This window comes from Marmota flaviventris, chromosome 2 (genome assembly GCF_047511675.1).
Source record: "Marmota flaviventris isolate mMarFla1 chromosome 2, mMarFla1.hap1, whole genome shotgun sequence".
Lineage (NCBI taxonomy): Eukaryota > Metazoa > Chordata > Mammalia > Rodentia > Sciuridae > Marmota > Marmota flaviventris.
Window position 1 is genome coordinate 202,698,403 of NC_092499.1, and position 27,964 is coordinate 202,726,366.

At 51.5% G+C, this 27,964-nt stretch overlaps 1 protein-coding gene across 1 annotated transcript; it reads right to left on the minus strand.

Annotated features, from left to right (window-relative positions):
* Positions 1-9,522: 9,522 nt before the first annotated feature.
* Ythdf1 (YTH N6-methyladenosine RNA binding protein F1) lies at positions 9,523-25,216 on the minus strand. Its single transcript, XM_027954215.2, has 5 exons — positions 25,082-25,216; positions 24,403-24,427; positions 23,309-23,388; positions 14,563-16,083; positions 9,523-10,909 (listed from the first exon to the last, which is right to left on the minus strand). Exons 1-5 carry the CDS (start codon positions 25,106-25,108, stop codon positions 10,883-10,885), a joined length of 1,680 nt encoding a protein of 559 aa, XP_027810016.1. The 5' UTR covers positions 25,109-25,216; the 3' UTR covers positions 9,523-10,882.
* Between the last annotated feature and the right edge of the window lie 2,748 nt (positions 25,217-27,964).

A 27,964-nucleotide genomic window follows, 5' to 3' on the forward strand; every position in this document is an offset into this window, starting at 1 on the left:
GGCGCCTCCGCCGCTCCTTTCTCATGGAAATGGCCCGCGAGCCCGGCGCAGCGCCCCTCCCGCGGGAAAAAGGCGAGACCGGCCCCCGGTGGCCCCTCGCGCGGCGGACAAATCCCGTGAACAATGCGCCCGCCCAGAGGGCGGCCCAGCTGCCGGGCCGGGGATCTGGCCGCGGGACACAAAGGGGCTCGCATGCCTCAGGCGTCTTGGGGCAGGCGGGGCATCCGCGTGGGGGGGGGGGGAGAAAGCGGCCACCCGGATCCCGGCCACGTGTGTTCGCAGCCCTGAGCGCCCAAGAGACGCAGAGGGTGGCGGGGGCCAGGAGACAAAGGGAGGGTCCGCAGGGAGCTGCGAGCTGCGGGACTGCGCTGGAGAATGGGCTGTAGCGCGGGCTGGATTGGGGCTGCCCCACCACCCGCGAGCCGGCCTGGGCGCTGTCCGCGGTGCTGGAGGTGGGGCGGCCCCGCGGGACAGGGCGCCGCGGCGCGCGGAGCCAAGCGTGTCCCGAGTACCACTCACCCCCTCCCAGGGCGCCCTGGACAGTTGCCACGGCAACGAGGGAGGGGGTGGGGTAGGGTCTGAGGTCCCTGCAAAGTCTGTCCTCCGGCCGTTCGCCGGGAGGCGTGGGGTGGGGGAGGCGGTGAGAGCTCCTGGACCAGCATCCGCACCTCTGGGACGCGGTTCACACTGCGGGGAGAGGATCCACATCCGCACCCAGGGTCCAAACCCGCGGGCCGATGCGCTGGACGCAGCCTGCCCCCAAACCCCGTTCGGGGCTATGCGGGACGCAAGGCACGTGAGGTTCTGCAGCCCAGGGAGAAAATGACAAATCCCTCCCCCACCGCCATCTGCAGCCGCAGTGACACCCACTCAGGTCTGCTGCAAGCTTTTTTTTTTTTTCCCTGTCCTCGGAAGCAGCGCCACCTGCTGGCGCCCTGGCACGCATCTCTGCGCTGGCACCCGGCCTCCTCCCACCGGCTGTTCCCTTCCCAAATGCTGCAGGGCTGAGTTGCCTGGGGTGATGGTCAGTGGAAGAGGACAACCCTTTTAAGCCCCCATCCCTTCAGGCAAGTCTCAGGTGTGGCTTTGCAATTTCCCAGTCTTTTCATTGCCGGAGGATGAACCTCCCCTGCTGGCTCCCAGCCTAAGCAGGGTCCTTGATCTCCCCAAGTTTCCCAGCTCCAAGGGCCTAGGCTAGTGGCAGAAACCAGGCCAAAAGGACATACTTGGATTCTGGTGATGGCACCTCAGTGCAGCAGGGAGCCTGTCCTAGCCCTTCACCCTGAAATGCTTCTACAGGCAGAGGCCTACCTACAGTGCCTCCATCTTCCCACCCCCTCACCAAATGAAGTCACTGCAGAGTCAGGAGCACAGTTTTCCAATCTTCTGGCCTCTGCAGGACAGGGAAGTGGCCTGGGAAACTCCAGCAAACTCTGTTCACACCACAGCACTGACCTGGGACTTAGTCTCCTCTTTCTCTTCCTCACCCATGAACAGACAGGGACAGCAGACCCCAGGAACACATCTGGTCCTGGGGAAGGGGTGGGCTCCCAAGGTCACTTCAAGGCAGTACTGAAGGGATTTGTGGGGCAGCAGTCCCTGGGTCTGGGGGTTGCTGTGGGCACAGGAGGATGGCCCTTATGCAGCCTGAGCTTCATCTTGGAGCTGCCCAGAACTCCTCTGGCCCTGCAATCTGGACCTTCTGCCCCTCATTCAGGAAGGGAAATCCATTCTTGCACCATCCCCCTTCCTGGAGATTCGGCTCCTGACCAGAATGATCTTCCAAGCTGTGCGCCAGGAGACAGGAGAGCTGAGAGATGAGGCCCCAGGCATACTGCCCTTGCACTGACCATGGGCCTGGTTAGTTTCTGGTGGGGCCTCCTAGGAAAAGCCCCCAGCCTCTGCCAAAATGAGCTGCCCCACCTTCCTAGCACATCCCCAGGCTGGTATGAGCTATGCTGCCAGATCCTGGGCCAGATCCCCACCCAGCCAGTTCTGTGGTACCTGGGGCTCCAGTTCAGGGGACAGGGCTGGATCCTGAGCTTCCCAGTGGATGTGGGGCACTCGATAAAAACCTTATTGCTCAGGGACCATGATACTCTAGGGTGCTGCCTCCACAGAGCAGAACTTGCCACAGCTGGGCTGCAGCACCATCTGCCATAGTGTGGGGAGGCCCAGCATGCCACAAGATTCAGCTCAAACCTCTGGGAACTGAGCCACCAGCCTCACTGAGAGACCCTTGGGGTCAGGGGCCCACCACCATTGTGCCCTGCATCTGACAGGGATGGCCCTGCATGTCCAAGTTCAGTCACCTATCTGTTCACACTTGTACTCACCCACATCCACATTCAGAGACTGCGCCCCCCCCCCCCATCACTAAGAAAGGGCTTGACACAGGGCATGCTGCTGGGTGAGGTGCTGGGCAGCAAGCAGTGGCAGAGGGTTCAAAACATCTCTCCCTTAGGGGCAGGGTCCCTCCCCAAAGTGGGGCCTAGAGAAGAGGCATCTGGCCTAAAGATCCAGTTCTCTGTGAGGACTTCTCTGAACCACTGAGTTAATGCCACCCACCCCACAGCCTGCTCCAGCCTTCCCCAGTGGTGTCTGCTCTGCCCTACCGAGACCCAGGCAGCAGGGGAGGGAGGCCTACGGATAGGAACCGGCCCCCGGGCCCCGCCATGCCCTGCCCTTCTCCCCTCAAATCCAGTCCCTGGCAGGTCTCGGGCTGGTGGGGAAAGTGGGATCCAGGACCTCTGGCCTTGCCCTGGCTATGCCCATCAGCCTGATCCCAGAGAGCTCGGACTCCTGGCCGCTTGGCCTTTACCCCTGGTGCCCAGGTTGTGCTGCTGTTGGAGCACCATGTCAGGAGCACTCCGCAAGCTGGGCCTCCACCCAAGAGATAAGGATGTTTGGAAGGAAAATGAAAATGGCAAAATGTACCCCCAACTTGTTAGAAGGATGACAGAAAAGACCGAAAGGACCCGTATTCAACAATGAGGAGAGAAGCGAGGTCCGCCTTAGCTTGGTGACACCACCCCCGAGGGAGCAAATGGTGGTGGGGTCTTCTCACACATGTGCATGCACACACTGGAGGCCCATCTCCTGCTGGCCCCAGGATGCCACAAGGGGCCATGGGAACTGGAATGCAGAAGCCCTATCTGTGGCCCACCCTAGACTCTGGATCAACAGAGGCTCCTGAATGCTCACATCAGACTGAGGCCCAGACTGCCCTGTCTAGCCATCACTGCCCTGTTCAGCATCAGGTTCCTAGGGGACAGTGTTTCTTCAGCACAATGGGAAGCATAACCCAGCATGTCCTCAGGGTTTTGGGGGGGTTATTGGTGGGCAATGGGGTCGATGAAATACTGAGCCAAATGAGGGAGGTAGGGGAGCAGGCAAAGGCTGTCTTGGAAGCAGAGCCCAGGGCTGGGACTTGCTTTAGAAGGAACATGAAAGGGCCCCATTTGCACAGCCTGCATCTCCCTGCCACACACAGATTCAGCTCCTTTATCATGCAGTGCTGAGGTGCAGACTGCCCTGGCTCCTTTCTGGGAACTCAGAACAGCCCAAACAGAATTATAACCGCAGGTGGTCACACACCTGCCCCTCCTAGCTCTACCCCTTCCCCCACTCTTACAGCCTGATCCCAAAAGTCAGCTCTCAGCAGAAAGAGTCCCCTATGCTGGGCATGGAGAGCCAGACACACAAGCCATTTCCATATAGGTACCAACAGAGGTGGGTGCCTCAAGGAGCCAAGGGCAGCAGAATCCTGCCCAGGCCATGGCAGGGAAACTGAGCAGATGGGAGTGCACTACCCTCTGACAGGTATCAAGGCTCTCCTCAGGGAAGCTGGGCCCTTCTTGGATCTTTGGTCACTTTTAGCAGATCTTTTCAGGCCCCTGCAATCTGTCTCTTCCCTGTCTCACCACAAGTCATCACTGGCCACAGGCATGGGCCAGTTGCAGCCCAAGTTCAAAAGACTGTGCATTCCTGAGGGCCACACTTCACCTGTGGAGGGACAACACGCCAAGTTCTGGTAGTCTCAAATTACAGCCAGGCAGTACAGGACTGCCTGTGCAGGGGCCAAACAGAATGTCCCCACATACCTATGGCTATCTGGGTGTGTGGCAAGGCCCTCCAAGTGCCTGCGTTCACCACACAAGGATGCCTCTGAGATAACTGCAGAATTTTGTGCTTGGACAGGGATGGAGAGGGACCCTGTGGCAGAATCTGCCCTCAGGAGGCTCTTGAGCCTTGCTCTGACAGCAGAGGTCAGCCCTTACCACCACCACAGGAATAATGAGAGTGGAGACTGCCCCCTGCCCCAACACATCTCAGACCAGGAGAGGAGCGACAAGGGTGAATAAAGCCTTTACACCCTAAGATACTCAGTGTTCATTCATTCGCTCAACAAATATTTCTGAGCCCCTTAGGTCAGGGGAGCCTGCGGGGGACAGGACCAGAGTGGGCAGAGGACATGGTCTCCTGTCCACCTTGGACCAGCTAGAACCAAGTCTGGAATAGCAGAGGCCCCCTCAGCCACAGAGTCACAGGGATGTGAAGATAGTGTCTCAGACCCAGTCAAGGTTCATCCATTCCTTCACCCTGTGAGGCTGGAGGGTGAGCTTGGACACATCCACTCAGCAAATGTGAGCATGGTCACTGTCACCACTGCATCATCATCATCAACCTAGCAAGGTGGACCCTGCACTTTCTAGGCTGATCCTGTTTCCATTTTTGAAGCAGTGGGGATGAAGTTGCAGAATGAAGATGTAGACCCACAGGAACAGTGGCCACCCAACGGTCATTCAAGAGACTCCAAGGAAGGTGTTGGAGGAATGCTCCTCAGAGGTCTGTATGTTTCAGGCTTGGTCCCTATGGTGGTACCTGTGGGAGGTGGTGGACCTTGAGCAGGTGGAATCTACCAAGGTGCTCAGGTCACTGGGACCCTGCCCTCTTCCTCTCTAGCTTCTTGGCCATGCACTTTCCACTGGAACTTCCAAAACTCTGAGCCAAAATAAATCTTTTCTCTTTATAAATTAATTATCTTGGGTATTTTTTTATAGTAACAGAAAGCTAACATCAGATAAGCACATACTGAGAACACAGAAAAGGTAGTGACCTGAACAAGCTGAGAATGGAGAGCTGAGTGGTGAAGGGGCTCAGCTGGGTGTTGCTCAGGCCCCCAACTCCCATCAGGACAGCTTTCCCCATGACATGGAGATGCCTGGCCATCATTGCCTAAGGAGCCCCTGACCCAGCTGACCTTGGACAATCTCCAAAGTTCTTTCCTCATAATCTTTCAAAATGTCCAGGGAGGACATCCAAAAGTGATTTCCCAACCACTCCTTGGTCAGAGATGTGCAGAGCCTCCTGAAACTGTCAGCTTCCTGGATAGCATAGTGGCCATCCAGAACAGGGTGACAATCCCCTAAGAGCCCACTGCCCAAAAGTTGGGGACAGCCAAGGAGCCTGTGGACCAAACAGCCCACAGCAAGGCCTATTTCCCACTAATTCCACCTCTCATGGGCAGCTCCCCAGCAATTTTAGACCTAGAAAGGTGCTAATTGCAGCCAGCTACAGGAGAGGGCAGCCCCTCCCCAAGGGGCTCCTATTCTGGGATGATTTTCATCTTTACAACTAACCCATCAGCTCAATGAAAGCCCATGCAGGTATACCCATGTGTGCATCAGTGCATGTATGTTTGTGTGTACGCTTGGGTATACCTGCGTGTTGCCTTGTGCATGACTGGGCACCTGTTTGTCATGTGACTGTGTGAGCTCATGCCCACGTGCACACACCAATGTGCTCATGTGTGTACCTGTGCATTTCTATGTGTGTAAATATGGACATCCCTGGACAGTGTGACAACCCCCTCAGAGCCCACATGTCCAAAGGTTAGAAATACCCCACGAGCCTGTTGGCCAAACAGCCCAACAAAAGGCCTGTCTCAAGTCTTACCCAAGCTGTCAGTGTATGGTGCAGAGGAAGCTCCAGGGCAGGAAAGAACCCCTCCCCCAGTCCTCTGGACTCTCAGGCCACCTGGTGCCCCTCCTGCCCAGAAGCCTTTGTCCACACTGATATTCTCACCAGAAGGCTCTTCTCAGACTTCACTGCCCCTTTTGGAGCCTGACTTGTCTTAGCCTGCCTCCCTTCTCTGGGAGGCTTCCTTGATCACAGACTGGCATTACTGGGTTATGAACTTTCTCTAGCCCCACTCTCTAAGGCTGCCCACCCAGCCTCCAAGGGTGGTGTTAGCCAGAGAAGCCATGTCAGGATCGGCCTTGGTCTGGCAATGATGGTGACTGGCCTCCCTTTCCGACACTCTACCCCCCCAGGACGAGCAGAGCCTCCTCCACTCAAGGCAGCACCCCTTCCCAGCCAGCGGGCAGCCGCCCAGTGGGAAGACAGTGCTGTGGACAGAGCAGACTGGGGGGGCCCACTCCCGACTTCAGCTGCTACCCACACCATCCTGGAGTCAAGGCATACCTAAGAGGAACAGCCAGAAAGGGCACTTGGCCTGCTGGGCTGCCCTCAGGTTTACTGCCTTCCCCTGCCTCCAGTGTCCCCAGCCCCTGTGGGGCCCAGGCCCCGAGCATCAGAAACTCCGCCCAAAGGCTGGGCCACTCACCTTGGCTCTGAGAGATGGGGACAGATGCAGGGTCTGTTTGGGGCAGGGCTGTGGAAGGGGGAAGGACTAGTCCCAGGGTCAGCTTGAGGGCTCTAGGGCTGTCCTGCAGGACCTCCCCATCTCCACCCTGCCTCAGGCCTCCTCACATGCTACAGATCCTGCCTGGATCCCAAGCCCTGGCCCACTCACAACTCTGGACACAGATGCCCATTGAATTCCCAGTCCCTTGCACCCCAAAGCCCTCTTCACACCCTGCTGCAACCCTGAGCTCAAATGGCTCACCTTCCCCAAGGCCTCAGGGCTGGAGGATGTGACTAAAACACTTATGTATATACATGAGAGTATACAGGACACCATACATGCACCTGAGCTCCATCAGTTTGGCTGCCATTGGACATTCTTTGGCTCAGGGTGGCCTGAATACTTGGGGGAGGCCCTGGGAAACACGCTGCATGACCACAAACACCCCTAAGGCTCACATGAAATTCCCAGAGGCAAAGAGGCCATGCTGCACACTTGCTCTGAGATGCCCTTGTCCCAGGCCACTAGGAAAGCCAGCAGGTCCAGTGGATACCTGCTTGCTCCAGAGATGTCCTTCAGAACAGACACTAGGCAGAGGTGAACCTGGATCTGTACGTGTGCCAGGGCAACATGAAGCCTGACTACTCTGGCAGATCCGGCTCCTTGTCCAAACTTGCTGCAGGCAGGAAGTAGGCTGACTGCTCAAAACTCAGGCACCAACAAGCATCTGCTGACCAGGAACCCACTACCTTGGGTGCAAAACCACTCCTCTTTCCACACCCTCTCCCAGGTCCTGTTCTTGGTGCTCCTCTTCAGTAGATGAAGATGAACCTGAGGAGAAATCCCCAGCATAAGGGGATGCTGGCAGCTTGAAGGAGACTTTGAACTGGGTAGTCTTAGCTCAAAAACATTTGCACCAGGCTGAGGTTGTGGCTCAGCGGTACAGCACTCGCCTAGCTCATGTGAGGCCCTGGGTTCGATCCTCAGCACCACATATAAATAATTAAAATAAAGGTATTGTGTCCAACTACAATAATATATATTTTTTTAAATTGCACCATGTGACTGTCATCCACAGAATCATGGTAAAAACAGGGAGGCTAACTGCTCCAAGACCTTTTCCAGCAATTAGCTCCCCCCCAAAAACTGAATATGCTAATCTTAAAAACAACAGGGAGAAAAATATGAGTCCCAATCACATGGGGATGCACAGCAAGGCCATAATTTACTTACACACTGCTGTAGAGGTCTAAGGAGCACCCCAGTGTCCAATCACCGTGTCTGCAGTGAGACATCGGGATGTCCCACTTCCAGGGAGCCAGGAGGCAAGGGCAGGTGACCTGATTCTTTCTTCATGGGCATTGGCTCTCAGCTGACCTTAGCCAGAGGTTATTTCTGTCCTATGCAAGTAAAGGAAGAGTTCATCAATTCTGAACATCAGGAGCCTGAAAGGGACTGGATCTGCAAACTGAGGGATGAGCACATGGTCCTCAGCACAGCAAGCCATGTTTCCTCCACTACACATCTCTCACTGGATACCCTGTGTAGGGCAGCAGCCTGCACACCCAGCTGCACCCACCTGTCAGTGCAGATGCATCAGCCTACCCCAGGGCATCCAAAGACAAAACCACACATCTGGTGACACGTTTTTTTTCAGTAACCAAGAATCCATTATGAAATTAAGAATCCTACCGAGCTGAGCTTTGGGGAAGGGAAAAGGAGGTAAGGGCTTACTTGGCTGGCTTGTGGGAGCAGGTTTGGAAACACCAAGAGCAGCACTAGCAAGCTAACACCTGCGGCACCACAGGTGAGCAGGCTTCCCTGTCTCTAGGAACTGCTGGGGCCAGACACCAGCTCTCCAGGGGTGGTAGAGTGGGAGACCTATCTGGGTTTGGAGGAAGCCTTCAGGGCGAGGTCACTTGCCTGCACTGTTCGTTCATGACACAGGCCTGTGTCTACCACCACTGGCCAGAGTCCCTAGCACCACCTCCAATTCCTCAATGACCAGCAATCCCACCCTCCTGGTGCAGACTTAGATGGAACACCCTGTTCAATGCACACCACCCCAGTGTTTCTCAGCTGACGCACTCAACACCAAAATTACTTTTAGAGAAGGCTGATGCAACATGCGTGCGCGCGCACACACACACACACACACAAATAAAAAAGGCAGAAAAATTAGGAAATTAACCATTGATGATTCAAAACATTTTCTGAAATAAAATTCCAAAGTGAAGTTGGAGCTGCAGTGGAGAATAACATCCTGCCTCTGACCATCTGTCAGAAAACGGGACAAATTTTCCTAAACTTGTTTTGTGCTTCCTGACCAACTATCAAGTTCTGGCAGAGGAGGCTATGCTGGGAGAGTATGTGATACTCAGGAACTGCATCTCGCATCAAAAAAGGGCAGATGTACACTTGGGTGTGTCAATTACCTCACAAAGAAAATAAGCTGTGAACAAACATCAGACCTACTAACAAACACATGGAATTACTAGAGCACACTGAGGTCTGTGACCTGAAACACATATACAAGGAGGACCAAGGGCAACAGAGGGATGTAGCAAGCAGACAGGGAACCGGAGCCAGGAACTTGTGACTTCTCACACAGTGCTGTGCATCTGCAAATTCTTACAGGGTGCTGGGGGCACTGAAGTTCCACTTAGCTAGAGCTTTACAAGCTCCTCTCGCCTTTCAACAAAAAACAGGGACAAGTGAAGTTTCAGCACAGTTTCTTCTCAGGAGACCCTCAGTTCCCAGCACCAGGCCCGAAGGAGTCGTAGGCCTTGGGAAACACGCTGCATGGAAAGCAGGCCTCTGCTAGCTCCACAGCTGCCACCCCAGAGGCAGGGGTGAAGGACCAGCACACAGACTTGCTAAACAGGTGTTTATTAAGGCTTGTATTCTCCTAGAGGACAGCGATCCAACGCCGTCCATGACTCCGTACAGGCAGTAACAACTCAGAGCAAGTGACACGTTCTAGATACAAGTCTAAATAATACAGCTTACACTTTAACTCAGAGGGTCTTTTGGAGTAAATAGCTTCAGAAGGTATCTGCTCTCTAAGACAGGAAGGATCCTCTACAGCGGGCGCGTGCAGATTCGGTGTGCGAGGGTGGCGGGCGTGAGCACCACTTCCATGCTGGACTCCAACTCCAGGCGGCGAACTCCAACAGGCCCTCACTCCACAAAACATGACAGCAAATTCGTTTTCTAAAAGGGTTTTTTTGTGTGGGGGGTGTTTCAGGGAAATTTTTTTGTTTGGGGTATTTTTTTGTTTTTTTGCTTTTTTTCACCCATTCGACAGAAAAAAAAAATAGACACAGTGAATTTACAGTCGGCGGCATCACCCATCACACTGTCTGTACCACCAAATCCTACTTTTAAAGCTCAGTATTATTGGTACAAAAACTTAAGATGACATCGGAGTTCTCAAGTGAAAAAAAAGGGGGAAATTAAAAATGACCTGCCAACAACTAAGAACAACTGAACACTGATCCCAGACCTAAAACGCCTTCCTAATCCTTGGCAGCGGATTAGCCAGCGGCAGTGGGGGGAAGTGGCCAGTTCTGCGTGGGCAAGGCATCAGGAAGGATGGCTCTTCCCAGCACACAAACGTGGTCTCCACGTTAGAAAAATCAAGACTTATCTCTCTGTCCAGCAGAAAATCCAAGTGGACAGATCAACATTTTAGAAAGATAACACAGATAGCAAAAATGGCAAATCAATCGCAAGAGGGTGATCTCTAATCTTTGATTTCGTGCTGTGAAGATTTTAACAGCATACTCTATCCAACAAAACCACCCATGTGTTCTTACATTTGCTATAAAACAGTAGAGAGGAGAGAAATAAAGTCTCCTATGGAAACAATAAATGACTGGATAAAATAATAAGAACATAATTTCTTCCAAAATTAAAAAAAAAAATCTTTGGGATGTATTAGGTTTTTTATTGTCTTTAAGGATATTTATATTTTGCATTAGGTCAGTCTGACTGATAAGCTGACAAAAAATACTTCTTTATTAGTGAGTTCTACAATATTATAATACATAGAAAAAATACAAATGAATGCAGACCCATCTGGCAAAAATGAACTACAAAGAAGGTAAAGATGCCACAACTCAACCCACACAGGACGACACACTGGAGCTGACGCCGAAGACAGCACCAAGCATACAGTTTTAAACTCTGCTTTCAAAGGAACTGCTAACCACATAAGAAACTGGCTTGTCCTTATTGTTTGTTTCGATTCTGCCGTTCCTGTAAAAAGAAAGAGGAGAGGAATTTAACACACTAAGCAACTGTGATGGGCAGGCGAAGCCCCACTTAGGTGAGGCCAAGGCTGCCCTGGGTCAGTCACAGACCTGGACCTGTGCTTCCTGCTCAGCAGCCTGGCCACAATCAGCACCTGTGCCCTGAGCTACAGAGGGACCAGGCACAGAGACCAAAGCAGGCACCTCTACAGAGGGAGGCACTGAGCTCCATCCTGCCCCTCATGAGGACTCTCTGAAGAGTCCCATGGGTCCACACCTTTGTCAGCTCTCCCTCACATCAATGCCATGCTACATGGAAATACAAAACAAGTGAAACTCGAGGAAGGAACATGCAAAGGAGACTTGAGTGTGCCAGTTACCCAGGAGACGTGCTTCTGTATTTTCTCTCATTTAAATCTTCCAGAGACTCAGAAGACATAAAGTTTATCCAACTGGCTAAAAAGTGAGCTCCACGTCACTTGGCTAATGAAGAACAGAACAGGAGGATAAGCAGGAGTCCATCAGTTCTGGCCCTTTCCAACAGCTCAAGTGCCCTGTAATACCACACAGAACACTGACCAATGTGGGGCAAGGCTCTTCCAGCCAGGCTTACCTCTATTTCCATAAAAACAGCAATCTTCCAAAGCATGCCTGACATGGGTTTGAGACCTACATCCAACTCTTTCCCAATTGTGTCTGCATGGCTTCTAATCAGTGGGTCTAGGAGCCATCTCAGTCTTTCCTAACACGCAGAATCTAAACTCAGCTCTTGACATGAAAACGGCATTCCCCTCATCTGCTGCAGACTGACTAAAGCACGACTTCAGGTTCCCCTCCTATATTCTGTGTGGCTCCTGTTCTGAGACTCAAGTGAACCTGGGTGAAGGAGAAGGGTGGACAGCCACTCTGAGAATTAACATCTCCTCCCTACCCTCAAGTGCACAACTGGAGAAAGGAAAGACTTGGGGGCTGGGATTGTGGCTCAGCGGTAGAGTGCTTGCCTAGCACGGGTGGGACCCAGGTTCGATCCTCAGCACCACATAAAAATAAAATAAAGGCATTGTGTTATGTCCATCTACACCTAAAAAATAAATATTTTTTTAAAAAAAGAAAAGAAATACTCAGTCTTCTGCATTCCTTTAGGCTCTCTTTAAGCAAGTCTTAATGCTACCAGCAAAACATCCAGGAAGCAGACTTTGCAGTACACCATCTGCTCTTAAAAAAAGCAGCATTACTCAAACCTCTCAAAGAGCTGACAGAGGAAGCACAGCTCAGCCTTAGAGGAGCGTACTAACATGCATGTATGCATACTTATTCTTAAGCTCCCTCCTTTAACCCTCCCTACTGAGAGGATCTGGTGTATGTGCAGATGACAGGGAGGGGGGCCTGCAAAAGTATCTGCAACAGTGCAACACATGCTTGTGGAGCACATAGTCTTCACTGTTTTAAGCACCCTAAAGGAGGACTGTTTGTAGATTTAAGGACTTGGTCTCATACAGCTGCCATGAAATTGAGTGCTTTCCTAAGTCAGTAAACTTCCAAGTTGGACAGGGGAGCTTTGTAAAAATGTTAACTGTATTGTACTTTCTAAACATTAGGTACCTTTTAAGTTACAACAACTGGAAATCAGTGAGGTTTGTCATGATAAACAAAAGGTGGGTAAGTTCTCAGACACCTTGAGATCACCTGGCCAGCAGAAGACACTACTCCAGAGGGAGGAAGGGCTCCTGACTCAGACTCAACCCCAGAACACCTAGGGTTCTCACTCCTGAAGGCAGGCCAGAGCACCTGGCAAGCAAAGCTGAGCATCCATCAGTGGAGGTCTACCACAGAGCATTACATTTCTCTACACAGTGAGCTTGGAAGGTACTGAAATTCCACCAGAACCAGTACCAAATCAGAGTTCTCACGCATCACTTTCAATAATAAACTAATGTTAAAGGGGAATCACATGAGTATACAGCTTTTTGTTCTAGCTAACATGGTCTGTGGGAGAGGCACTAGTTCCTTCCTATGGTGCTCATAAAGCAACTCAGTTGGACTGGCCAATGGAGCACCCAAGGGATGGGGGACCAAAACAGACCCTAACCACAGGCAGATGCCCACAGGCCTTGCCGGTCGTTCAAAAGGCTCAACCTGAGGCCTGACACAAAAATGCAGTGTCACAAGTTGTTATAATGAAAGTTTTAAGACACTAGCATTTTAAAAACACCAACCAGTTCAGGGGTGGAATTTTAACCTTAAGCTCATCACCAAACTTTGGGACCCAATGCACTTTAGGAAAACCCAAGTATTCAGTATTTAAGAAAAACCAAGCGCGCGCACACACATACACAGATATACACAAAACAGCCAGCTGCCAATTTAAAGCCAGATCTGTTCTAACCCTGCAAATTCAGCAGTTCAGCACAACTGTGCATTGTATCAGCAATGTTCTGCAGGATGACAGCGGTGCCACAGGACTAACCTGACCTGTGATGCTGCAGCCACCTTCATCTGTGCAGGTGCATTTTATGATGCCCACAGAACCTCAAAACTGCTCAAACAATACTTTCTTCAGACTCTGACCCACTGTCAGGTGATGGCTTGGCTGTAATTGATACCCCAAAAGCTAAAATACAGAATTAACTGGAAACAAATGACCCCCTCTTCAGGCATTCCACTCTTTACTGTGAGGGTAACCTAATGGTGCCAGCACAATGGCACTGCCAGGACCCTCTGCACGCTGCTCTGCTCCAGACACTCAGACATTTGCATTCGTTTGAGCAACTCCTCCTCCAACACAGGACAGAAATGATGAGAAAGCCAGCTGACCAACTGAAACTCCACCAAAGAGAGACAGCCTCAGGACGAGCACTCTCATGAAGAGAGCTCTGCAAATCATATCAGGTCCTTTCTTCTGGGGCCAGCATCTGGGAGTATGGGCACCTGGGCCCTCCCCAAGAGAAGCCACACTAACTCCAGGGAGCTATAAGGTTCATATGCCAGGAGCTTCACTGTGGGCCTAGCAGGCAATCAGGAGCACCTCAGATACCTGGATCTGAACACGTCTATTTAACACTGTGACTCCAAGCTTGCCCCTCACCACTACCCTCTTAACTATTTCGATGGAGTGGGCCAACGCTCTTAAAACTGCAGGATACTGAGTTTCTAAAAGAAAAACAAATGATCAGACTGGACCAGACCTTTCAACTGTTGAGGGGAAGAGCCCTCAGGCAGGTGGGAAACCAAAGTGCCAGCCAGTGCCTACAGCAGCCTTGCTGGCTTCTCCAGTACCATGTGAACACTGCCTTCCAAGTGTTCTCCACTGAGATCACCATTCAGAAAGAAAACAGGACAAAGAGAGTAACTTCCCTCAGGTTCCTTGTTACCTTATGTGTACAAAATGTTCCCTGCTACCATGTTTCTTAAAAACTGAAGCCATCGAAAGTTATCTGGTGACATCCACTCAACCATAATCACTGGATTCTCCCAGTAGCCACTGTAGGGAAAGTTCGTCGATGCTGCCGGCCTCCTCTGGATGCCTGGCCTGCCCAAGGCCAACCAGGCAGTCTGTCACAGGACCCATCTGCTTCCTGCCTGGCTGCTGCTCAAGCCACCTTTCACATGCATAGAAATGAGACACCAAGGGGTGCAGCAGGTGCCTGAGACACCACTCACCTTGCGCACCACCTCCTCCTCCTCCTGCCGCTTCTCATAGTGAGAAAAGTCATCAAAGATGGAGGTGGTGTGCTTGTAGGAAGCAATAATTCTCAGCACTTGTTTGGCTTTTTCTAGGGGCACCTCCTGTGTGTCTCGGGAGTTTGTGACCGGTTTGTTGTCGTTGTTCTCTAGTCTGATGTGCCGGAGCTGGTTATTGGGCACGTCCTTGACAAAAATCCACTTCACGTCAAACTTGCCCTTCCACTTGTCCTGAGACCAGACCCCAGCACTGGTGCCATAGTCCACAGGAGACTTCATCTCCGCCACCCCGCAGAAATGCCCACTCCCGTTGACACTGAAGAGCAGGTAGACAGGCCCCTGGCTGCTCACAGCACGGAAGGCGCTGTCCAGGCGCTTGTTGCCATGTTCCGTGCTGCACCAGATGGAGTACTTGATGGAGCGATGGATGTCGTCCTCAGAATAGCTCTTTATGATGAACACCCGCCCGCTTTTAAGGTTCCAATCAAATTCTTTAGGGTTGTAGCTGTGGGCGGCTTTCAGTTTCTCAAGGACGGGGTGGGAGTCTACACCAGGGGCAGAATTAGACTGGGAATTTCCAGGAGAGTTACTATCACTGTTAGCCCCTCCACTCTGCCCAAAGGCAGCATTTCTGTTTCGAGGGGCGACCCAGCGGGTTTGGGGTGGCTGCTGAGGACTCTGATACTGTGGAGGGGCCAATGGGGGAGGCTGAGCTGGGAGAGGCTGGGCCACCTGCAGGGGCTGTGGGGCAGACTGGGGGACTGGTGCCTGCTGGGGGGCTGGGGCCTTCGGCACAGGCCCCTTGTTATCCCAGGTGCCGATGTCCATGTTATGCTTTATAGGTGGAGGAGGCAGGGCACCCCCGACTACAGGCCCACTCTTTGTTTTCATTTTAGGCTGTGGTTTTGCAGGCTTACTAGCAATAGCAGCCCAAGAGGTTGGTTTTGAGACTGGCATATTTACATTTGTCCCACCATTGCCAGAAAGGACACCTGTCAGTGCCACACTGCTGACAACAGAGCCCACCGTCTTGACCGCAGAGGTGGTAACATCCCCGATCTTTAGGCCAACCATGCCCTGCTCCAGGCTGTTCATCCCAGGTGCCTTATTAAGGGTATCACTGTGAAAACCTGTCTGCCCATCAACAACCGTGCCACCCAGGGAGCTTGGAGGGTAGGTATAGCTGCTTCCATATGCAGAGCTCTGGGTCTGCTGCCCCTGAGAACCACTTGCCCCCCACGCTGAGAATGCAGGGTTTTCAGGGAAGAAGCTAAACCTATGCTGATACATGCTGTTCCCCAGGCCTCCCGGCTGCCCAAAAACAGCATCGTGCATGAAATGATGGTCTCCGTTACTGAGCTGCCCATAAGTGGTGAGGTATGGAATTGGAGGGTCCCCTGCGGTGGACCACGGCGCCTCATTGAGGGAGTAAGGAAATCCGATGGATGGTGGATAGTAGCTGGACAGGTAGGGATCGCTCATCGAGGGGTAACTGTTACTCTGTGAAAACAAACAGGGTGACTAGTTAGACTGCTACTACATGAGGACTGAATCTGCTGACCACTTCTCACACAGGCTGCACATAATCCAGCCTGATACTGCACAAGTGACTCATTCTTAATGGAGCAATAAAGTCCATCAACTTGAGAACAAAGTCAGGATCCAGAGAAATTAGTAACAAATATCACCCAGGTCACCATCTCAAACACCAAGCCTCACTCACAGTGATCTAAGCTCAAGTTCAATTACTGAGCTGAGCCCACTAGAGCTAGATGGACAGCTCTCTCCTCCTTCTACCATCAAGTCTGACCTATTTAGAGGAACCCAGAGTGGGGAATTAACCCATCCTGCGTGATGATGCTGGCAATATCAACAGACAGCAACTTTGACAGGGCACTGGGATATTTATGGAGGCTCCAGTTCACTGAGCAGTTAACACGTCCCAGGTGTCCCTCCTCTAGACCTTCATACCTACTTCCCACAGTTGACCTCAGCACTCCTCACCACCCTCAAGGGCTGCTTCAGAGCAGTACCGAAAGACACTTCCCTGTGGAGTAAAGCACCTGTGTAGAGGTGCTGAAGGGGAGGTGCCCAGTGCGAGGCCAGAAAGCACCACTTGTTATCAGCATTTCAGAATCATCTCTTACAATGAAATAACAATTGTTTCCCTATAATGAAGATCTTTGAGATTCTACAAATGAGACACTATCGATGTTGTGTAAGACAAAAAAACTCAAGCTTATCCTCCCTTGAGAGGATTTCAATGGTTCTGGCCGCTGTACTGCAACCTCCCCTCCTATACCCCCACCCAGTCAGTCCTCAGAACAGCCTATACAGCCAGGCCAGGCAGGTGGAAAGCCTAAATGGGGACCTGCTTCACGAGGGATGCCTGCATGGACACAGGACAAACGGGGCAGTTCTTCCAAAGGGAAGCCAGTGCTCCTCTCCACCCTGAGCAGCTACGATCACCTCCATAAGCAGAAAGGCAGAGGAAGGAGAAGCCCCAGGGGCCGTGGAACTGACCCACAGGACACAGACCACGCAGTGAGGCCAGGCACACCCAGGATATTCAACTGAGATGAGAAGTGTGTAATGATTTGAGGTGACATACACGCAAAAGGACACTCCTGAAAGTCCACTTGAGGTACCACAAACACACACGCAGGAAAAGCCCCTCCAATAACCCATCCTGCCCACTATACAGCAGAGAGCCCTTGGCTGCTCCCTGCCAGCACTGTCCAACTCACCTTGGTAACATGGTTCAAGCACCTCACCACTGAGCCCCCAAATCCTAGAATTCCTGCTCCTTTAGGATTTGAACACAAAGGTCCTAGCCACTATTCCCCTGCAAAAACCATCACACCCCAGGAGAAGGAAAGGCATGAGTTCAAGAACCACAAACACACAGAAAAGGCAGGAGTGAGGCAATGAGGCAAGCAAGGAGGGCCTCGCCTCTCCTCTCTCCTGAGCTGTCAGCTGTGGGGTAGGGAATAAGCAAAAACAAAGCTGCAGCTCTCCTAAAGACTGTGAAACTCTTCAGAAGAGAGCCCTTTCTTCTGCTCCTTTTTTAAGAGGTGCTGGGGATCGAACCCAGGGGCGACCACTGAGCCACATCCCCAGCCTTTCCATTTTTTAACTTGAAACAGGATCTCAGTTGCCCAGACTGGCCTCAAACTTGTAATCCTGCTTTAGCCTCCCAAGTTGTTAGGATTACAGGTGTGCACCACCATGTCAAGTTCAACAGCTCTTTCTTAAACATTTAATTAATACAACAAAAGAAAAAGATTTCCAATTTCTAGATAAGAGGCTGTAGTTTCCTAGAGCTCCCTAACAGTGCTATAAGGCCCACTGGTGGCTGTCACAACCCTGAACCATGCCCTCCCCTCCACCTCTAGATAAGCTCTGCCAGCAGGCCATCTTCCAACCCTTCCCACTAGCACAGGGACCTGAGGCTATGGGTTCAATTTCAATTTTTATCTCAAGCCTACTGACAGCCCATTTTCTATTACCTCTGCCATGCCTCTTTCCAATCTCTGAAAATAAAGCAGCTGGTTATTCTGCAAAGCTATCTAAAACAGGCCAAGTACAGAAAAACATCTGAAGGTGATGCTCTTGCCCTCTACGTGCTGAACACTGCAGTCCATGCCGCAGACCTCCCCTGGGAAAAGAGTGGTTCTCAGTCACTGTCTGAGGAGCACAGGCTGACTATTCTGGTCTCAACCTCAGACACTGGCTTCAAATATGCCCTCGAGCTGTGCCTGGGTGATTGATAAAGCACCCAGAGCCTATCTTGAGTCCTCTGCCTCCCTCTGTCCTGTACACAGCCAGGCACAGATCAGCATTCATGTTGGCAAGTGCTGCAGGTAAGACTGGTTGTGACCCAGACCCTCCCCAGCTTGGTGGCACCACAGGGGAATCTAAGCTAGGAATATGCAAGTTTCTTCAGCAGAGACACAGCTGAATAAGCTGATATTATGAAAGCAAACTCAATGCTTGCTCCTCACACACGAACACCTCTGAGCAAGCACATGTGGGCCTCCAGTTCCTCCTCAGGATACAGTGGGTGCTGCCGCATCCAAGACTTCTAACCACAGCCCTGGGTATGACAGGACTGCACAGACTAGCACATCTTCAGTCAAATCAGAGCCACTGACAGGAAAACTTAGCTCTTCACTCTTAAGGGTCCTCCCTCCAGAGGAACTAAGAAGTGATAAACACCTCAGAGAAACAAATTTTAAATAAGCAGTGACCATTATCCCTAGATCATTAGAAACACTGAGTAAACAGAGAAACCATAAACCTACTCTAGAACAAAGAGCAATTTTCCAGCTTCCTCAGGTTTAATTTAAAAAGACAAAACAAGCCGGGCATGGTGGCACACGCCTGTAATCCCAGCGGCTTGGGAGGCTGAAACACTAAGCAACTCAGTGAGACCCTGGGCTGGGGATGTGGCTCAGTGGCCGAGTGCCCTAGAGTTCAATTCCCAATACCCCCGCCCCCCAAAAAGACAAAACAGAATGTAAAAATGCCCAGGGCCACTTAACCTGGAGCTGAAACACTTGTTTACACTATTCATTTTCCAGAGAAGGAAATTCTAAGACAGTTGAAACACTTTAATTTCACAAACATAAAGTGACTCAGCATCATAGGAACTCAAGAGAAGCAGAAAGGTCCCTCCTAAGCCCAAGATGAACAGAGCACCTGTCTGCTCAAGATGAAGCAGGTACTTAATCAAATCACATTAATTATGTGTGGGCAATGCTGAAAACCGACCCAGTGACAGGATCCTGGAACTGCTGACCAGAGCCAACAGAGCCAGCCAGGGTAGCCTCACTGCTTCAGCAGTCTCGGATGAGTCTTGAGGATGGAGAAGATGTTACAGAAAAAAACCCAAGCCCTGAGCACTTTACTCTGTCATTCTTCCTGTCTGTCCTGAAGGCAGGTGCTTCTGAGGCTTAATTTCAGCCCTTCAGATGGTTGGTCAACCTGCAGAAACAGCAGTTTCCAACACAGAATTTCTGCATCTGTTTCAGCAACTCACCAATAAGCAGCACATGAAGACTTCCCCTCTTTTCAGATGAACTGCTAGGAAGCAGTCAGATGGCAAATCCCTATCTACCTAGTAAGCACCACCACTAGACCTTCTAAGAAAGCCCATATTGTTCAGTTGCAGCCACAGAAACCGATGCAGACCTGGGTGATTAAGCATGTGTCTGCTGACCCTTCAGGTCATCCTGGTCCCACCGGAATCACCTGGACTTAGCATTAAGACAAAAGCCAAATTTCTGCCAGCTTTATGCACTGAACAGAAGCCACGGACACCACGAAAGGTCCAGCACCAGATGAAAAAACTAACCAAACCTTGGGTGATGGGGTGAGTGTGACTCTCAAGATAACAACTCCATGCCAAAAGCTTCTCCAAGGTCAAATACAGAGGTACAAACTTCAACATAACCACACAGGACAACACCTGAGCAACAGCATACTCAGGGACTCTTAAGTGACACCACATTAAACACTCCAGGTCTTCCTGAACTCATGAAATCACCCCACCAGCCTTCAAGCAAGTGATCACAACAACATTCAGCCCTTTTAAAAGAAGACTTGATTAGGGCTAGGGTTGAGGCTCAGAGTTAAGAGCATTTGCCTATCACATATGAAGCACTGGGATCAATCCTCAGCATCACATAAATAAAACAGAAGTGTAAAAAAAAATAACATTACATATATCAACTTGATTAAAAGCATAGTCTTCCTAAAGAAGTTCAGAAAAGACAAACCACCAATTATCAGTCCTGGGACTCAAACAGGAAAATTTATAAAACTTTTTTATAAAATGAGTGTTCCATGAAGAAACAAAACCTCTCAATGTCCTTACTTTCTGTTCCTGTCAGGTGTGACCAGGCAAATGATTGTGTTGACAACCAAGGACTTTAAATGCAGGTGCAGGTGCCACCTCCCCTGTGCCCAGGTGCCCTTGCTCATTTGTCAGTGCCAGTCAGAGGTCAAAGCACACATGCTTCAGAGGCTGGTACAGGCCTGGAGGACACAGTGTCTCCCGAACCGGGACATCACTCAGGCAGTGTCTTACACTCTGAAGGGACCTGCTCTGGGTCCTCCTAGTCCTTATCTTTCAAAAACAAACAAAACAGCAAACTAGAAAGCCTGAGCACATCTGCTTCAACAGAGGACAGCCTGAAGCCCCTCACTGAGCCCTTCTGCTCCCCTCATTTCCAAAAAAGGTTACGGACACACATCTTCTGTTATAGACCAGGGTGGAACCATAGGGCAACACAGCGAAGGCCTCTCTAAGGCAACAGCCCCACTGCAGCTCATAGAGCCGCACTGACCTATCCAAACACATGCTCTTTGAACTTCCCAAATCACTCCAGCATCAGATTCACAAAATGAAGCAGCACAATGCATCACACAAACCATACGATGGATGCAAAGCAAGGGTGAGGGTAGACCCATGACCTTCAATGTTGTCATGGCTCTGCCAACAGGCCTGTGCAAGCTACGCCAGAGCCATGAGCTCTCACACATCAGGAACTCCTTGACAAAGCTGCCACACACACAATGTTCGCCCAAGTCCGTGAGCACTGAGCATACCAACAAGGATTCTGAGCTCATTTCTTCAGCCACAAAAGACCTCTCTTCTGGCTAGATGGTCACCACAGCACAGCTCTCATGTGAGAAAGCAAGAGAGAACTTTTCTATCTCAGCCACCTGTATCAGAAGAATTCAGCAAGTCTAGCAGCAGTAACAATCCCAAATGACTCATGGCCAAAACAATAAAATAAGGAGAATTCAAGGCAAGGAAACAAAAGTCGTGGTCCCACATGAAGAAGCAAGCAACACAAAGACAAAAGCATAGACACCTGCGGAATACCTGCAGACACTCACAGGGAGCGCCCTGGCTCTACATCACAATCCTCCACCTGGGCGGACTGTGGTCTGACTGGTCCTCAACTACTTTACCTCTGAATAACAATGAGGACTGAAGAGCTCTCCCATGCTGTGTGCTTCCTGCCTTATATTAGAAGCTGTGTATTTCTAGAAAATCTGCTATCGATCCACCAGGAGCTTAGATGTACTCTCAAGTATGTGCTGATTGATCACCCTGCTAAAAAGTACACATCTTAACATATAGAATGCAGGAACCATTTTAAAGCTGTCCACTACTGGTAACCTCAACCTAATCGAAAGTCTTTATCCATGGCTGCTCAGAGGGCAAAACAGCCACTGACAGTGGAAAATAATCTACTCCATAGTTAAGAGAAATCCTTCTGAACAATGTAAGAGCTTTAATTTTGTAAAAATACATTTCAGGCTGAGCATGCTGATGCACGCCTATAATTCCAGAAACCCAGGAGGCTGTGGCAGGAGGATCACCAAGTTTGAGGACAGCCCTGGCAACTTAGTGAGAACCTACCTCAAAATGAAATAAATAAGGCTGAGGATAAAACTCAATGGTAGAGCACTTGCCTAGCATACACAGGCTCTGGGTTTTATAACCAGTATTGCAAAACACATATGTATATATGTGTATGTGTACACACATACATACACGTGTATATACACACGCACATACATATATATACACACACGTATATACAGACACACACTTTAAAGTATAATGAAATAACCTGTCTCCCCTTGTTTTGGTCAAAATCTAGTACGTAATATTACTATAAGAATAGTAGAAAGTAAATAGGTCATAACTTTTGCCCAAAAGTCCATAAATGCTAGGTCAGTTCTGCAACACCCTGTCCTGCCAGAGGAGGGACAGACTGTCAGGGGCCATCAAGAGACTTGGTGGGTCAAGGTTCCCTCTGTACAATTTCCCAGGCTCATAAACTGCAGACTTGTTAAATGCACTGGGAAAGAAGAAGATGGAAAAAAGCTCGAGGATACTTTAGAAAAGGGCAGATAAGAACAACACTGGCAGGCTAGTTTCACCCCACCGCAGGGAAGAGGCAAAGCTTGGTTTCATTCTGAAATAGGCACTGTACCTTTTCAAAGTGGCAGATATTAAGGCTAATCCTAAATTTCAACTTGTTCAGTGGTTTTTAACCAGGACAATTCTGTCCCCAGGAGACATTTGCAACTGTCACTACTCAAGTGGGAGTGCTCATGGAACCTAATGGGTAAAAGCCAGGGAGGCTGGGGAACATCCTACAATGCACAGAATGGTCTGGCCCAAAATTCCAGTGCCATGGCCAAGAAATCCTGAAATACCTAAGGAAACAAGGCAAATGTGACTTGCTATTTCAAACAAAAGGTAATTAAAGCACAGGGAAGGCAAGCCACCTGAGAGCCAAGGTTCAAGCCCAGGGCAGGAGTCCAGCTCCACCATCCAATGCTTAGCTACTCTCCTAAGCCACAATTCAATCCTACAAAACTAAAAACAACATGCCAAAAAACTTTAGCAAACTATGCACGACTGCACTCCACAAAAGGCACTACACCTCACACAAGGATTCTACCAGCACCCAAGCCCAGTAGAGTGCTACTTCCTCCAGGGGAAACTACCTGTGTCATACTTGTGCCCCAAGTGGAATAAGAGAAAGACTTCAAAGGAAATCTTCAAGATTAATACTAATATTAACCACTTCTAATAGTTTCTAATTTAGGATAATAAAGTAAAAAATATGACAAAAAATGTGTTACAACTAATTATAATTAATTTAAAAGTAAGTATATGCTAACAAAATGAACTCACCGGATTGGACTGTCCAGAAAGGTAGGGCTCAAAGTCATTGTCATGAACTGTATCCTTCTGATGCAAAGAACCATTTTGTACTAGAACAAGAAGTTGCAAACCATTATCAAGTTTTAAGATTACTTTTAAGCATGGAAATCAAAGTAACGCCTATTTTCATCAATTTCTATGAGAAACTGATTTTATTTAAAATGAGCACAATCAATATAAATCTGTTTTCACATCTAAATAAAATGGTGATGCAGACTTTCATCAATTTAGGCTACATTTTTGATAATGATATAATTTGGTAGATGTGACAAAATGTAAGTGCAAACAAAATACAAGGAGTTCACAACCAGATTTTGTTGAAACTGACAAAGTCTAAGAAGATCTAAGTGGCGCCAACAGAGAATGTAGCCTCCATATGTCCAGCTTGTGGATGTTCAGCTGGGAAGGGGCTGTAACAGAAGCTCACCATTATCTGGCTCTCCCCTTACTTTCCACTGTTACAATGCTCAGCCAGAAAAGGAAAGGTGAATAAAGCACTGGGCCTTTTCCAATCTTAAAACACGATGAACCCTATTTGGTTGCACCGGAGTAACACTCTGGTTAAAGCAGTCTTGCAAGTAAGCATCAAGAGTCGCCTACAGGCTCTCACAGGAGTGCACTCTGGGGCTTTATTCCAAGCAAGAACACAGGAGATGAGAGTAGACTTAGGAAAACAAGGGAGCAGATGGTCTACAGGCGATGGTCTTAGCTGCCTCTCTGGGAGAGCCAGCTAAGGGCGGCAGAGGACTGGTTACTCAGCCCCTGGCCCCTGTGCTTGCCCTTTGAACAGTGCCTTATCTCCTTCCCTTTCCCCCATCAAATCAACAATCTTCCAGTGAGAGGGAAGGGCTGCACTATTCTGAGCACCCATTTATTTACTTCTCCTTGAAAAGCCTGTCTTTGACCAGTCAAATCTCCAGGAAACGGAAAGTTTCATCTCCCATTAGCTGCCAGGAGGAAAGCAAGTTTCCGGTTCCAGACGTGGCTTGTGGACCTTCTCTTGCCCAGGCAGGGCAGCCTGTCCTCCTCCAATGCCCGCATGGCCATCCTGGAACTCTCCTCACCTTTATTATCTTGTCCTTTTGTTCTCTGCATCGCCGCAGGCCGGGAGGTGCGAACAGACACAGCCCAGCCCGGAAAAGGAAAGACAAAGTTACTCTCCAGCGAACTCTCCGGAGCAGGGGCCAGGCGGATGACCCGGCCCGGCCTCCCGCGGCCCCGCTCCCCGAACCCCAGAACCCGGGACCCCAGGTCGGACCCTATGGCCCTGACCTCGCAAACCCAGTCAGGCCCCTAGGTCCTCGGCTCCGGCCCCTCATTCCCAACCCTGCCCTCCAGATCCTCGGCTCCCGTCCTGCATCCCAGACCCTGGCCTGTCCAGGTCCTCAGCCCCAGTCACGCATCCCCGACGCCGATCAGGCCTCCAGGCCCTCGGTCCCGGCCACGCATTCCTGACCACGGCTAGACCTCCAGGACTCAGCCCACCCTCGCAACCCGCGACCCTGCATCCAGGTCCTCGGCCCCACCCCCGCATCCCCGACCCTGGCATCCAGGTCCTCGGCCTGGCCCCGCGTCCCCTATCGCGGCCTGGCCTCCAGGCCCCCAGCCCCGAGACCCTGCCTGGCCTCCAGATCCCCGCCTAGCCCCCGCGACCCCAGCCCTCTGTCCCGGCCCCGCGGCTCGCGACCCCAGCCCCGAGACCCAGGCCCGCCTCCAGGTCCCGCCTCGCGCCCGCCCCGCTACCTGGGGGTCCACGCTGGTGGCCGACATGCTTCATGAACAGCGCGGCGCGGGGCGGGCGCCGAGGGCTTGGGCCTCCCGCGAGGCCGGGCCTGTCGGCCCGCGCACGCGGCCCCGGGCCTCGCCGCCAACTCCGCGGGCGCGGCCGAGCGCAGCGGCGGCACTAGGCGCGCGGGCCGGGAGCGGCGGACGGGCGAAGGGCCGGAGCGGACAAGCGGAGGGGACGCCGACTCCAATGGCGGCGGCGGGGACGAGGCTGCGCGACGTCGGCGCGCGGGGCAGGCCGGGAATGCCGTCGGGCCGCCGCCGCAGCGCATGCGTGCGACCTTTTCACGAGCCCGATTTCGCGCCTAAGTCCCAGTTTTGCGCTGCGGGGCGGAGCCACTCGGGAGAAGGAGGAACGGAAAGTCACGTGGGGCCTTTGCGGCTGAGCCGGCCGAGCAGCAAGCAAACGGCGGTGGCTGCGGGAGCTTTGGCCCCGGCTTGTACCTACCTCGCTTTCTAGCCCTCCTCAGCAGCTTCGGAGCCCCAGTCGGCTTCCCTGGCTGCTCTGTGTGTGGGCTCTGGGGCCTGCGAGGGGCTTGCCCGTTTACAACCAAGGCCTGTGTTAGGTTCTGGACCCCTATTTCACCACAGAGAGGAAAAGAAAATTTAGCCATGCTCTCTGCAGAGGCCTTTGTTTTCTGTTGAAGGATGGACAGTACCTACCTGGTTCCAAGTTCACGGAGAAACCTGGTTCCTCTTTCTATGACCTAGCAGGGTCTCCAACATGGGGGACCCTTCTGGTCAGGCGTTACATACCGGCTCCTGTCCTACCATCCTCCACCCTGAGTCCAGAGCCCTCCCAGGTTTCCAAGTAGGTTTCTTTTCTCTGGCAGGTGGTGCATCTTCAGATGATCCAGATGAGTCCTGTTCTTATCCTGCTGAAGGACTGATGTGGTTCAGGCTGAGGTTCATGCCAGTCGGGTCCTGGGAGTGCTCACAAAGCAAACCAAGGCAATGCACTGAGCAGAATGAAGAGCACCAGAGAAGGATCAAAGAGAGCCTCCGAGCCTGGGTATCCGAGGAGGAGGAGGTGGAGATCAGCCCCCAACTGGTCTGCCCCTGGGGAAGACCGCTGCTCCCAGTTTTGCCATTGCTTGGTCTCCCTGGGCCCCTGCCTGGCCTCGACCTGGAAAACACAGGCCTAGCACAAAGCTAGCAGGGTCACCGGATGCCCTGAGGAGGAATCTGGGTGCTGATGTGTTCAGGCAGTGGGCAGTTCCTGCCAATATGGAGTCCATGCTTCACTGGATCTGAAAATATGCAGTGCTCGTCCAGAGTGCAGCAGACACAGGGATCTGCACTGGCACAGATGTGGGGACACAGCAGTCTTTGAGGACCAGAAGCCCTGCCTCCCACCCCTGTGTAGTGAAGCTGGGACCCTTGGAGAGGGGCCACAAACATGCTTCCAGGGAGCCTGGTTACTCAGCCTTCTAGAAACCTCTGCCCTCTTCCTCCCCCCAAATCACATGCCTCAGACAGAATCATGCAGTGGTCCCAGGGGTTGGGGGCCAAGTAGCCAATTACAGGTCCTCTAACATTGTGGGGGCTCCTTTTCTTCACCCACCAATACCCAAGCAGCCTCAGGAAGCCATGCTGGTCCCGAGGGAACACCATTCAGAGTTTAGATGACTTCTTTGATAGGCAAGCCCTGGGGGTGCACGACATTGGGGCTGAATTAGTTTATGAGGACAAATGTAACAAAGTGCCAGAGACTGGGTGGCTTAAGAGAATAGAGATTTGGTTTCTCCCAGTTCTGGAGGCTAGAGTCTGAGATCAGTATAATTGAACTAAGATCAAGGTATGGACAGGGTGTTCTTCCTTCAGGGACTCTAGGGAGAACCTTTGCTGCCTTTCCAGCCTCTGCTGGTGTTCAGCACCCTGCCTGCGGTGGCTTCCAACCCTGCCTGTCCCAGTATGAATGAATGACCTTCCTCTCTCTGTGTGCCTCCCACGAGGACACATATTGGATCTGAGCTCACTGCCATCCAGGATAGCCTCATCTTAATGTGTTTAGATCTGCAGAGAGCCTGTTTCTGAATAAAGCCACATTCACAGGTTCCAGGTAGACATGAGTGGGTGAGGCACTCTGCAGCCCACTCCAGGGATCACAGGTGAGCAATGCTGACAGGAAGATTCTGGAGTGGAGATCCTGGGGCTGAGTGAGCTTCACCCGTGCATGTGGACAGGAGGATCAGCCCCTTCAACCTGGAGCCCCAGTCCCCACCATCCAGAGAAGGGGCCAGTGGGATAGACACTCCCTGACCCACCCCAGGCTGTGCCCACCAGCCCTACAAGCTGGAGGGCTTCTGCTGATTCAAGCGAGGGAGAGTGTCAGCACTGCTGGAGCAAGGGCATTTGGGGTCTCGACTAGCAGGAAACAGGGATCCCCAAAGCAACTTGAGCACAGGGATGGTGTATACAGGTTCAGGGTGCACAGCTGTAGAGTCTTCTAAGACCCCTTGACCAGCTTCAGGGGGAGGCCTTTACCTTGGCCAGACCTGTGGTCGCTGGACAATATCTTTAACCACAGAGGGCCACAGCCACTATAAGACCAAAAGGGGAAACTCCAGGCTCATCCTCCCAGGACAAGCAGGCTGGAGCCATGGGATCCCCAAATGACACAAGCTCAGTGCTTTAGAACCGACCCCATAGTCTGTGCTGGGACCCACAGGCCTTCCCACTCCCAGGACACTCGAGTCCTGCCCTCCAGTCTGACCCCTGCTTGTGCTTCCGTCTCAGGCCAGGTGGGTGTGGTACAAGGCTCTCCAGGCCTCAGAGCCTCTGGCTGTCTGAACGTGGTCAGTTGGGCTTGTCACCAACTCACAAGTGAGACCCTCAGTC